Source organism: Leptidea sinapis, chromosome 10 (assembly GCF_905404315.1).
Source record: "Leptidea sinapis chromosome 10, ilLepSina1.1, whole genome shotgun sequence".
NCBI lineage: Eukaryota > Metazoa > Arthropoda > Insecta > Lepidoptera > Pieridae > Leptidea > Leptidea sinapis.
The window spans coordinates 9,300,440-9,314,182 of NC_066274.1; the positions used below are offsets into that span (position 1 = coordinate 9,300,440).

The window sequence follows — 13,743 nt, forward strand, 5'->3', positions numbered from 1 at the left end:
TTTGTCCATCTTCTTTTCTACACTGTCAATCCGGGCGATCTCTTTTTCCACAGCGTCAATACGGATGGAGTTTTTCTGCACAACGGATAAAATGTCTTTGGAGAGGCCTTGCGTGCTGGTTCCTCCTGTTGGCGCGCTTGCTCCTCTTTCAAGCCCCGCAACTACTCCTCTTGTCGGCGCGCTTGCTCCTCCTGTCGGCGCGCTTGTTCCTCTTGCAAGCCCCGCAGCTGCTCCTCCTGTCGGCGCGCTTGCTCCTCCTGTCGGCGCGCTTGTTCCTCTTGCAAGGCCCGCAGCTGCTCCTCCTGTCGGCGCGCTTGTTCTTGCATCATGACGGCCATCTGCTGCATGAGCGCGCTGATGTCTACGGCAGGAGCCTGCGGTGCTGACACGGTCGCACTGAGTCCAGAGCCGGATGTTTCTGACTCGTCCTCTGCCGCTGCAGCTGCTCCCGCTCGCGTGGTCACTCCCTTCTCGTTCCTGGGCACTAATGGCATCTTTCCAATCCCACTTCTGACACCAATTGGCACGGGAGTGGGTCAGGGATTGGAAATAATACTCCGCTTATAGGAACGAGTCTTTATTTGCGTTCACTTTTTCTGAACTTGCGCTTCGCTGGTCTGCCGCTGTTCCTCTTGTGGGCGGCGGTACCTTCAACGCGTCACACCGCACCGAACACTAAGTCTCTTCTATCTTCTTCTTCTTGGAACACTTCCACTTTTCACTGCTTCTTCTTTTCTTCTTCTTCTTGACACTTTCGAGTCAGAACTAGAACTGCCGTAGGCCACGCTTAGTACGGCTTATATACCCCCGGATCCGTTCTATTTTCAAAATAATTCTCCCATTCCATCTTTAAATTTAAATTGTACTAGAAAATTCATTTAACTATTTTTATCCTGCTTACACATTTTCCATCCCTTTTTTTCTGTTCGATTTGATCCTGAACTTACTAGAAATTTCCTTTAACTTTACAAAACCCAAAAAATCCATACACTGGTAGGTGTATCGAACCCGGGTCTACAGCGTCTAAAGTAAACACTATTCCGCTGAGCTACGAGTATTGCTGAAAAAGCTGTTGAAATTAACAATGTTTTGAAGTTTGACAACTCTCGTCATATACTTCGAAGCGTTGCTACGCAACAATACATTAGTATTGTTTATTGAGTGATGTCTAGAAATATTAATTTATAACTGATGTGTTCAACGTTATTCATAACTTTTAAGATATTTAAAGGACCAACTATTTAAGAATAGAATCTATTGTAAGTCATACCCCTAGATCTTTATTAAATCTTTATTAAAATATGAAAGCAACCATTATACAGCTTCTTAATGTATACAATTAACTAAACACAATATAACTAATTATTATTCAAAGTTAACTTTCATTATTATAGGTAACTTAGTGGCTGTCATTAAACTGATTAACCCTATCGTTTCGTACTAGTAAAAACTGTATCACAAAAGAATAGTATTCATTGTCCTTAGGTCAGCGATACTTAGGTGCGTGTACTTGAAATTAGCAAACTTATACAAACTAGGTATTTGATTGTGTTCAAAATCGATCGTATCGTAAATCATAGTATGAGTAACGTAAATGTTACACCATATTTTTGAAAAGCGGTGGTGAATTATATAGTTTTAATGCAAAATATATACAGAAACTATAAAGAGTCCAAGGTGTTTATTAGAACTGTCTTAAAACAGATTTCATGCTTTATATTGGGAACTTTAAAAAAGAAAGTTACGATGAAATAAAAAGTTTGTGTGTAATATTGTTTGCACGCAAGAAGTGTATAACTTCTTCTTTGGCGTAAAAAAGCAAAGTGTTTTTAGAAAGAACAATTTTGTAAAAATCTTGCAAAGATGGCTTTGACAATTAATTATTAAATAATGAATACAGCTGTATGGGCTTGAACCCTTTGCCTGTCTTAATAATGGACGAAGAATCGAAAAAAAAAATAACGAATGACGCAAACGTCAGAAAAATTTAGGAACTAACTCCTACCTGTTACTTTTGTGTTACAGTGAGGCGCGCGCATTTTAAAATTTCACTCTCATCATTTTTTCATAACGCGCCTTAAAAGTATAACTTCAAAAAATCAGTTATCGTGTTCGCCAACATAAAACTAAATAAAATCTATTTAAAGTTTATTGTATGCCAAACTGAGAAGCAACGGGTTGCTTTTTCAATCCCCGTTAACGAACGTTGCATTGTTCCATTGCTGAGTTTTTTTATGTCCGAGAATATACGAGGTGGAACATCAAAGTAATAAATTCCGGCAACGAACAACCGATTACTAACGCAGGGGCAGTGAGGGAGTACTCGAATACTCGATAAATACTCCATCAGTGGCATATTATTAATTACGTAATGGGTAAAAAACGTCGATGGCACTATGACTTGTCCCGCTGAGACATATATATCAGTACGGAAACTAAGCCTTGTTGATGAAATACTTACCTATATGTGCGTACACTCCATTGAAGCAATAGGGTTGTCAGGTTATTTTTCTAACCGAACTTTAAAGAAGGAGTTTCGGAACGAAGTTCCTTATGAGGCGTTGCAGAGCGTAAAAAAGTAAAAAGCGGAAGATTGTAATGTATAGTGTAGATATGATAGCTATACAGTGTATAATGCAATATTATAGTCTACATGATGACTGTTATGTAAAGTTTTTAAACAGCATTTTATTGAATGTTTTTCTTGGAAATATTTTTTTTGGAATGGTTTTTTTTTATTTTCGTTGAAATATTTTATTTGAAATACTGACGGGAAGCTTTGAAATATGTTTTTTAAACTTTGTCCGTTGAAGTTTCACTTCTACCATAGTCTTAAGAAAGTCTTCCCTGCAGTCATCTCACGAACATGTCTAGACGGGGCAATTATTGTTTTCGTGAGTGTCAATAACAAATATGACATCTATTTTGAGAACCGAGATGGTGGATGTGACTTTTACAATAAAATCAAATTGGGTATCATTTTCGAGATTTTCAGGAGTGTCGAGATTTTCGGGAGTGGAATTACAAATATTACAACCATTCCAAGATCCAACATGGCGGATGTGACATTTTCAATAAAATTAATATGGGTATCATTTTCGGGAGTGTCAGTGAAGACACAGTTTTATTTCAGTTTTCGTTTCTTTTAAGTCCAGCAATATCGGCTTCGACACCCTCGAGAATCATGAAAACAATACCCATGATAAAAAGTTGATAATTTCATGTAGCTCCAACTAGGATTTACTATTTGACAGCACTATAAGTACTATCACAACATCCTCAAAAACTTTTCATGCAGCCACCATCTTGCATTTACATTCTGACACTAGTATCTATTTCAGCACTCTCGAAGACCATGAAAACGACATGCGTGACGAAAAACTTGATAATTTTTTGCAGCCGCCATCTTGAATTTTCATATTGGTTTCAACACTCACGAAAACCATGACAAAACACCAACCACAGAAAAAAAATATATAAAAAAACATCATAGAAAACCATTTAACTACAATCATAAAAAAATGATAATAAATATTGCAGCCGTTATCTTAGGCAGTGCAAATTGTGAATTATATCCACTAATTTATTATAATCGATCTCACGTACTTATAATTCGAATACCTACTAATAATAATAATAATTGATTTTTGATAAATCATTCTTATATACTTTACTACTTTATAGTTTAAAAAACGAAAACTGGAGTTTTGATGGAGCCGAGTTCAAATAGCCGTATACCACGCAATACGCTGGCATTTTTAAAAAGATGACACTCGACTCGTATTGACGAAAACTGCTTAGGGGTCTCGTAGATGCGCATGTTTGTGTGAGTGTGTCATTTCGAACGTTTGTAGGTAGTTTCCGTACTGGTACATAATATGTCTGTGCCGCTGCCCCTTATACGGGAAGCAGTTCGATCATTTGTATTCGATTTTCGAATTTCATATGTACGTTTATTTGACGATCTTACGTTGAAAGAAAATATCCAAAAAAAAAAAAAAATTACCAATACGGCGGCCAACCTAATAAATTTTCGGATTAAAAGGTTTCGAACTTAAAGAAATTTAATGTTCATTGATGCATGATGATGATGGTGTATAAACCTTTATCCACACCCATGCTTTAAATCCTCTATTAAAGATTCTAAAACAGTTAGCTTATTGCCAATATTAAAACACCCAATGTCCCATTACATCATCCAAACGAGTGTTGTAATGTTGTACTAAATTTCATAACAACACTCCTTTGTTTTTTTTCGATCCCTTCATGCGCAAAGAGTTTCAACAGATAGCCACATTCTTATTGCTCGATGCGTGGTATCTGTATGAATTTCAAAAAAAGAACATTTTCGTTTACGGGTCTTCCACACTACCAGAACGTCGCGCGCTGTATAAAAAAGTATGTTATTCGAATCCCCGCCATTTTCATTGATTTGTTTACAAAAAATGAGCGATTCAAGTTTTTTAAACGCTGCAAACGAGCATAATATTCAAGTGAATTTTAATAATTGCACTATACAAAATGTAAATTACTACTAAAATAAATAATACGTTCATTATGTGATAAATACTTAGCTTATTTGTATATAATCAATAATGGATGATATTAAGTTACTACTAGGACTGGCTGTTTTAATGTTAACAGTAAGCTGTTTCAGAATCTTTTATAGAGGATTCATATTATGGGTGCAGATAAAGTCTTGTATGCAACTGGTGATAATTAGGTATTAAAACACTCATGTGATACTATTATCACCCACATTCGTGTTTGAAAACCCCTTATTACACAACAGTTGAATAAATAACTATTCCATTTCGGGAAACTGATCGCGCGTTATGCCTCAGATTGACGTGATTTTGGCACTCGCGCAGCGTTCTGTCAATGCGTTTTATTTTACGTGTAACAAGATTGCTTATAATTAGGATGAATTGAGAGATTGTATCTGAAAGCTATTGAAACAAGCTATAAGACCATGTAAAATAAACCATCTTATAAACAAAATAAGGGTCAGAACTTGGTGAGGGAAAAATCTAGTGCCGTGGGGTACTGCCGATTTCGGAATAATAAAGAGACAACAGTATTCTCTCTTAAATACGTAGCTACATGTTTGATACTGTCGTATATCTCTGTAGAACTCTTACCAGAATGTACTGTGTACGTCCTCTGGCCACACATAGCGTCGTCATTAAAGCTGTATGCAGCCGCGTAGTCGAACCCTCGACTCGCGTACGTGTAGTGGGCTACAGAGTACTCTAACCTCAGACTAGTCCAACTACGAACAACTACAGGCAGCCAGGCAGACTGTAACAAAGAACAATTTATGCATCGTTTCATTTATTATAATTCAAATTATAAGACAACTTTACTTTTCCCTGTCTGACCGTATTTTTTTTATGAAAGTAAGGGACGAGACGAGCAGCAACTGCGCTCGTTACCTTGAGACATAAGATGTTAAGTCTTATTTCCCCAGTAATTTCACTAGCAACGACGTCCTTCAGACTGAAACCGTTGTGGTAACCATAATCTAGCCGGCATCCTGTGCAAGGAGGAAAAGAAGAAAGAGCAAAGGAGCCTCTGACTGGTATACCAAGTAACTACTCTTAAACTATGTAAAGGAGCTTGACCTGGCTTTCACCAACAGAAGTACAACAAATCCTAATTATGTTAAATAATAACAAACGTAATTTGCTAAGCTTTTAACGTGCTTATCCAGTATTAAATGTTGTACAAATTATTATGACAGTATTGAATAAATTTAATTATTTTTCTTTTAATTAAATTGTTTCTCCTAAACTAATGAACGGATTTTAATGGGGATAACTTCATGCAGTGCAGTTCCAACTTGAGAGATATGATAGTTTTAATTTCGATTTGGGACCTAAATATGGATAGTAAATCTACTCATCAAATCTCATAGTAACGTTTTTGGTGCGCATCATTTCTCGCGCACCTTTCACTGTCTTGTATTTTGAAGCTTTATTATATTATTGAAATTGATTTATTATTATACTTTCATAAAGTTAAGTGAAAATTCTATAAATTATGGAATAATATGGTGTGAATAATAGTGCTGGAAAATCTGATAAGCACGTAGGTACTAAGTAAGTTACAATTCATAGATTACAACACTATGACATGTATTGAATATAAAATAAACATGTGTTCTTTGTATTTATTAAACATTGAATTATTCAATATACTCCATACAATTTATATGAGCTATGCACATAATTAAATGTTTAATTTAACACGGAGAGTATATATTATAGTGCATTTCACGCCAAATAGACAATTTTTAACCTAACCTACCTAAATTTAATTTTTTTAATATCTATATTTTTTTTAAAGTTATTATGACTTATTTTCTATTAACTATTTTTGTAGTTTCAGTTACGATAATTAATGATTCGATTGTATAGTTATGATGATTAAATCGTGTAAGATCTACTTAAATATAATATATTTGATATATGTCGAATAGTAAAAATGTAAATAAAATAAAATATATTATATATTCCTTAAGAATTTTCATTAATGCGTTTATTTACCCTTACATATGATGTCGATCTTTTCTAATTAATACGCTTTAATTAGCTTCTGCTGTATGTCTGTTTCAGGGCCGTGCATTCAATATAGGCAAATAGGTAAATACAAATTAATATTACTTGAGATATCTGTGATGGTGAAAATTTTGTTCGATCGCTATTACTTTACAATACCTTCAAATAACAACACGAAGAACACCTACTAAATATTAAACCTACTTATAATATGTAGAAAAATATATTAGTTTTGAATGATAAGCAGACCGATTGTACTATGTAATTTGTATTTTGAGTTTATAAGTTTGAAAATTATATGGATTAAGATTAAAGTTGTTGAACAAATGTTTCAAACACATATTATTACAATAATTAGAGTTCACATTGGATCATGGATGAGAGACATCTACTGCCTCTACTGGTGACTTAAGAAATATGAAAGTACAAAATACAATATATTATATTTTATTAGTGATCGTGAAATCGATGTTAAATTTATGCAACATCATAAATGCATAGAAAATCTACACAGTGATTGCAATTTGTGGCTTTACCGCTAGAGGGCGGTAAAAATGAAAATATGTATATATCATAGTTAATTTTAATAACAAGATCATTAAAAAAAAACTACGTGTACCTATTATGGTTATGGAGCTACAATAGGAAAACTAATTAACATATTCTGAAGCTAATAAAAAACCGGACTCTATGTCATTTTTGTAAAGTTTAATTTAAATCATATCAATATAAAATTATTTTGTAGAAAATATACGATGAATAATTAATTAAATTAAAATTGTGCTGTGCAATACCTAAATTTTTAACTATGTAATTTTATATTATTAGGTACTTATGCCTAGAGTGATAAAAACTTAAATATTAGGTTGACCAATTAATGGTCCCGAAACTATACGGGTAACACAAACAACTTCAATATTTTGACCTCAAAACCTAGTGCTGTCGGACTAAGCCCAACTACAACTAGTTTGATCTTCATGCCTACCTTGCTGGAAAACCAATGGACGCCCCTGGTCTGTTTGTAACCGACTCCATTGGACTTGAATTTGTTTAGTACCTGTTCAAAGACAATCGTTCTTGAGGAGTAAACTCCAATCGTGCGTCGGAGCTGACACACACACTTTTTTTTTATTTCAATATTTGTTTTGTAACCTGGACATATTTTCTATGAAAGACTTTATTGACGCACGGTTTAACAGTTCTGCTGTCAACAACAGGGAGTATATTACGAAATAACTCTTGATGTTATTAATTATTTTTGAGAAATTCATAAATAACTTTATTTTATTTCTAAATTTTAGGTCGGCTAGTTAATAAATGAATATCCTACAGCATAAAGCGGAAACTTCAACAGCTTTTTTTCATACAAACGTTCTCGGCACTTTTCTCTATGGTTTATATCTCTAGATATGAATTATTTTTAAATTAGATTAAAAAATAAAATAGTAATAATAATTAATAATTGTAATTAATAAATAGTAAATTCAGAAATTTGAAAGAATACAAAATATGAGGAAACTAGCCCACCTAAATAAGTTTTGTCTACCTAAATATAACAATGTATATGGTAAAAGAACCTGTAACTATGTATTACCTAGGATATTAAATACATTACCTAATGATCTAAAGATATATATCTGCAAAAGAAAAATTTCAAAGTAAAGCTAAAAAAATACAATCTAGAAGCTAATAATCAGGAAAACCTATGATGTATATTTTTAATAATACTACTACATATATGTTATATTAAGTCTTAAGTAATTAAAACAATTAGTGTTTGAGAGATCATTTTTAAAATCTAAGATGGCCACCGCGCAAATACATTTTCGGCGCGGTATATGTGGTGGTTATTAGTTGTTACCCTAATTCCAAACAACTAAAAGGCGTCTTTCGAAAATTTTTGTACCACATGGAACTAAAATCGTTGAAAACACGAAACACTAGAAAACGTCAATATGTGTTCTTCTTCACTGCATAATATTAATACAGCTGCTCCATCTTCAGGGACTGATGTTGCAAATGAGAATGAAAGTGACGGTTATATGATAGATAACTTAGAAGAAAATGGATGCATAATGTCTCGTTTACTAGATCATAACCAAGCTTGCGAATATATAACTATTGCAAATGGTTGGATATATGGCTGGTTTCGTGGTGAGATCTCTGTCACCAGTTAAATTGCATGGGTTGCATCGGCTTGTTGACTGTGAATAGTAAGTTTGAGTACCACAAATAAGTAACCTCACGAGATGGAGGTGGAATAATATATGCCTCATGCGACGTTTATGAGGTTTGTAAAGCTGCAGAATTTGTAATATATATAATATAACTGTTTAAATTAAAATATTAAATATGTTTTTAGCTTGGTGAAAAATAGTAAACCTTACATATATCCTGGATCTCCTGATACTCTATATCCATCTCAATCTCTAGTAGCCTACCCCGTATTAAAAATACTCATTGAAAAGTATTGAAATTATAATATTAATATTATATATTAATAATTATTTCTTGTGTATTTATTAATAAACAGTTTACATGAAGCGACTGTATATTTTTTTTTACTTTTCAATGAGTATTTTTAATCAGGTACTTTTCAGAAGTGCTGTGTGAAGCTGTGTGCTGCTGTGAAGTACTTCTACCGTGTATGACTTGCACACACACACAGATTTCTTTTTAATTATAAACAAAACAATAAGCATGAATTATACGAGAATATTAGTGAATCTTTTCTTAATATTATGGATAATTATATTTTCTGAGTGTCTTTATTTTGTGAATTAAAAATCGTTAATGATAGTCTTATTAGTTAAACGTATCACATAAGTTCACATATTATATTCTTCAATTTGCTTGCTTAAATGTCACTGCTTGAGGCGGCGACATGGGACTGGTCATCCCATTCCCTAAAATATGGTTGAGGGAGGCGATGGCTGGCTCATGCGTCATGCTCGTGAACGGGCGCTGCTTGTGGTGGCTGGATGATCCTATTGCCGGAGACTCGGTTTCAGATTCTTAAAAGTTGTTAGGTGTGTATATATGTATGGATACATATTTATTTATTTATAATCGCTTATAACTCACAGAACCTTTATTTATTTATGGTGTATGTGGATGATGCAGCTACTGTACTCAATAATTTTTGTATTAATTTACATTTACTTTTTTGACTTACTCGTGTAAGAAATTGACTATTTGACGTGTGAGTGTGTCTGTTGCATCATTTTACATATTATATTGTAATTTGAAATGATTTGTAAATCGATGTACTTAAATGTAAATCTTGATATAAAAGAGTGGCAATGAGTTTCTTGCTACTTCTTCTCATTAGCTCAACCCTTTACGAAGTAGCGGTAGATTCAATAAGAATTTTTTTTTTTGACATTCATAAGTGTCATTTCCGTGACCTACGTGAATGATTTTGATTTGATTTGATTTGATCTGATCTGATCTGATCTGATCTGATCTGATCTGATCTGATCTGATCTGATTTGATTTGATTTGATTTGATTTGATTTGATTTGATTTGATTTGATTTGATTTGATTTGATTTGATTTGATTTGAATATAACTACTTTAATTTACCTTGAAACAAAATGGAACTATATGTTCACTTTGGAAATATTATGGACATTTACCGCAGTTTACCGCTAAAGTTAACTTCAAGGTAAATTAGTGAATGAAGGCTAGATATTTTTCAGTAACATTATGGTCGCAACACAACACTTCGTTCTCGACCTCTCGTTAGGTGAAACCTTGACACGTTTTTCACCAACTGTCTTTGAAATATTATATTAATTTAAGGCGAAGCGTAAGCAGAAAACATGCAAACAAGGTGTTTTTAGACATGTTTTTGGTGAAAATATAGCATTTCGAGCTATGAACACTGCTTAATCCTGTTACAGATATACCTACTTAGGTCTAATTTGTAAGTTTCTAATGCTTGCTGTTGGTTATAGTTTTCACTCCAGAGCCTTTTTGAACTACCACTTTTCCTTGCAGTTAAACAAGTTTTTTGGCATGGCATGACGCATTTTTGTAGCACAACTCTCAGAAAAGTTATTCTTATAGCTTTACATTTTTGTGTAGGTATATTTATTCAGATTAGTAATGAATAACGAGGATTGTAAGCATATAAACTGTTTTCCACGCAAGAATTTTGAAAATATTGGCTTTGTTACATAGATGGCGGGCCGGCAGCCTCATACCCATATCGCTCAAGGTCGCTGGCATTTAGTGTCGCCTTAAAAGCGGCGGAAATCCTTCAAGTGCGATTTAGACTCGCCCTTGAAGGATTCCGTAGCAGCAAGTAACAGTATATGCAGTTCTTGTAGTTAACTTGTGTAACTTTGATCGATGTTTCAATAATAGTGTACTGTTTATCAAATAAGTTTTTGATCTCGTTCGAACCAATTTTATCAATGGAAGTTTGCATGGTAATGTACATCATATTTTTTTTAGTTTTATCATTCTCTTATTTTGGGAGGTACAGGTAGGTCAAGATTCACAATTCACCACTATGGAAGTGTCTCTTGCGCAAACTATTCAGTTTACAAAAAAATGATTTTTGAAACGTCAGTATCATTTTACATCATAGACCCTATCTAGAAATACCCGACACGTATGATTTGATAAAAAAAATATTAATTTCAGTTCTATGTATGGGAAACCGCCAAAATGTGTAATACCCGTTTTGTCGAAGTGATGTCCATAGCCTGAACGGCTCTATAATTAAGCAGCTTTTCTTCTGTCAATGTAATTTACATTATTATTGTTGCAAAAGAAACAAGTAAACAGACATTCAAATGCTTTTTTAATAATTATATTCCTCAAAGTTACTCCGTATTTGGAATAGACGAGGAGAACGCATTATTCTTTCAATATTTTCAAAATCATCGCATACATCGTCTTCAAAAATATAATTCAAATCGTCTTGCATTTTTATTTTGAATCAGACACATGTTAAACATTTTACCACGTCATTGAGCAAAACAATAGTTAATCTAAGTGTGCTACTTTGTTTAAGTTAATCAATCGGTACCTAACCAATGGTTAGTGCATGATGAACACTAAAATACTAATAAACGGCCGTTTAAACCTTAGACAGTCGTTCATTATTTAAACGTCTGTTAGTCAACTCGGCTCTATTTGGAATAGTATCATAATGACCAAACAACAAAATTCTCTTTTAAATAATAATAAATGTTGTTCATATTGATTACTTATTTACAAATATAAAAGTAAAAGATGGACAATCGTTGGTTTAATTGTTATTAACACTTATCTAATACTAGTTTCTGTATATATTATACTTTACACGAGCCTTTACTTCTAAATAGCGTGCCGCTACAATGGGGACATTAAATGAACACACGGTGAAACTACTTTACCGTAATCATAAAAAATAAATCTAAAAATAAAAGTAAATAATTGAATTTTTCAGATTTTCAAACAAATTATATATTCAAAAAACAAAAATGTTACCTTACATGGACACTAATCACCTCCAAGTTCTGAATAGCTACGGTGCGGCGTGGGACAAGAAGGTGTCAGTGCGCTACACCCTACAGTAGCGCGCGGCTACTAGATTGCTGTCAGGTTGTTTCGAAATAATATTAAGTAAAATTAATTTATCAAATGTGTTGGAAACGAAAATAAAATTAATATTAAAATAATTTCAATAATATGTACAATTTTATGGGGTCCTACGCCCTAGGGACGAAGAAATGTGTAGCTGCTGAGGAATGGAAATTAAAAGATTAGCGAAGGTACTTAATCCGAAACAAGCAATGGCGTGACACTTGCAGTGACTGGTTCCGGTACTGGCGTGTATCGGACGAGACAATGCACACACACACATGTAAACAGACCGTGAAGAAAAGCAGTGACAACTACCGAGTACATTAGCAACAACGGGCTGAAAAAATGACTAATGCATGGCAGTCTCTGATCGAAAAACAACGGGCTATTTACATTTATATCCCTATTTACCTAAGGTTAATGAGACCTACATATAAGGCTTGATTGTATACTACTGTAATGAAGTAGATTATAAGCACATCTCAAAATATTAATTTAATTGCGAATAAAGAACATTAAATAATGTGAGTACCTACCTCAACCAAATTTATATTTGTATCAATCATTTGTTTTGCTGTAAGTACCAATTCTTCCAAACCCAAAAGTAAACATACAAAAGTGGCATCAAAAATATCAACAATGATATTAAGAAGAATATTAAAATATATGAAGACTACAAAACATACACCTAACATCCATCTCTACTGAAATATACATTTTATTTATTCAATAGTACTGATCTATCCATAATGGGGGTTCTTCGTATTGGATATCATTTTATGACTCAACAATATTTGGGTCGTTTCTTACACATCAAGTCACGCCACATGAAAGCGATCTTTTGATGTTAAATTCAGAAAAGAAGCCGTTTTTATCGAGCCATCATATAGATGTACTCATGTCAATTATATAATATTCATGTTACAAGTATTCGTTTACATTTAAACAACAAAATATCGAATATATTAAAGACCATTGTTCCTTTTTCAGAATCGAATTTAACACTTAAATTATATTGTCTTTTTTTCTTTTTTTATTTCTTTCGCATTATTGAGTAAGACTTCCTTTGATGTGAAGCAGATTTATTTACCATTAGAACTTCTCTGAATTATTTCCTAAGTTTCACTATAAGAATAATCAGGTGATAACGTATTCCGTGATTTCAGAGTTTAACTGACATAAAAAGTTCTACATTTTTTATAACATATCTTTTTTCCAATAGAGGAGCGAGGCTTCTAAGAAGAGGTTTTATCAGATACAATTTTATTTTTGATTCTTTCGAACAAGGATTATCTGTTTAAATACCGACTTGCCTAAAGATTTCGACAAAGTAGATCTCCTTTTATTGCTCAAAAAACTTCATTTCAACAGTAATCTTATCAGTAACTTCTTAGATGGTATTCTTCTTACCTTAAATGTAGAAATCAATCGGTACTGCTTAGTGGATTTAAACATTCTCGCTGTGTCTCCTCTGTTGTTCCACAGGGATGAATTTTGGTTTAATTCCTTTTCCTATATTATATAATAATACTATACGACAATTTTGAAATTTTCAAGCAACTAAATAACAATGCAGATTGTCGCTAAGTACAGAAAGATATCA

General features: G+C 33.3%; 1 protein-coding gene across 1 annotated transcript in view; it reads right to left on the reverse strand.

Annotated features, from left to right (window-relative positions):
- LOC126966579 (uncharacterized) overlaps positions 1-13,743 on the reverse strand; it is a 121,841-nt gene that overhangs the window by 18,059 nt on the left and 90,039 nt on the right. Inside the window, exon 14 of the mRNA XM_050810714.1 lies at positions 5,142-5,301. Within this exon, the coding sequence (XP_050666671.1) occupies positions 5,142-5,301 (160 nt within the window). The remainder of the gene's footprint in view (positions 1-5,141; positions 5,302-13,743) is intronic.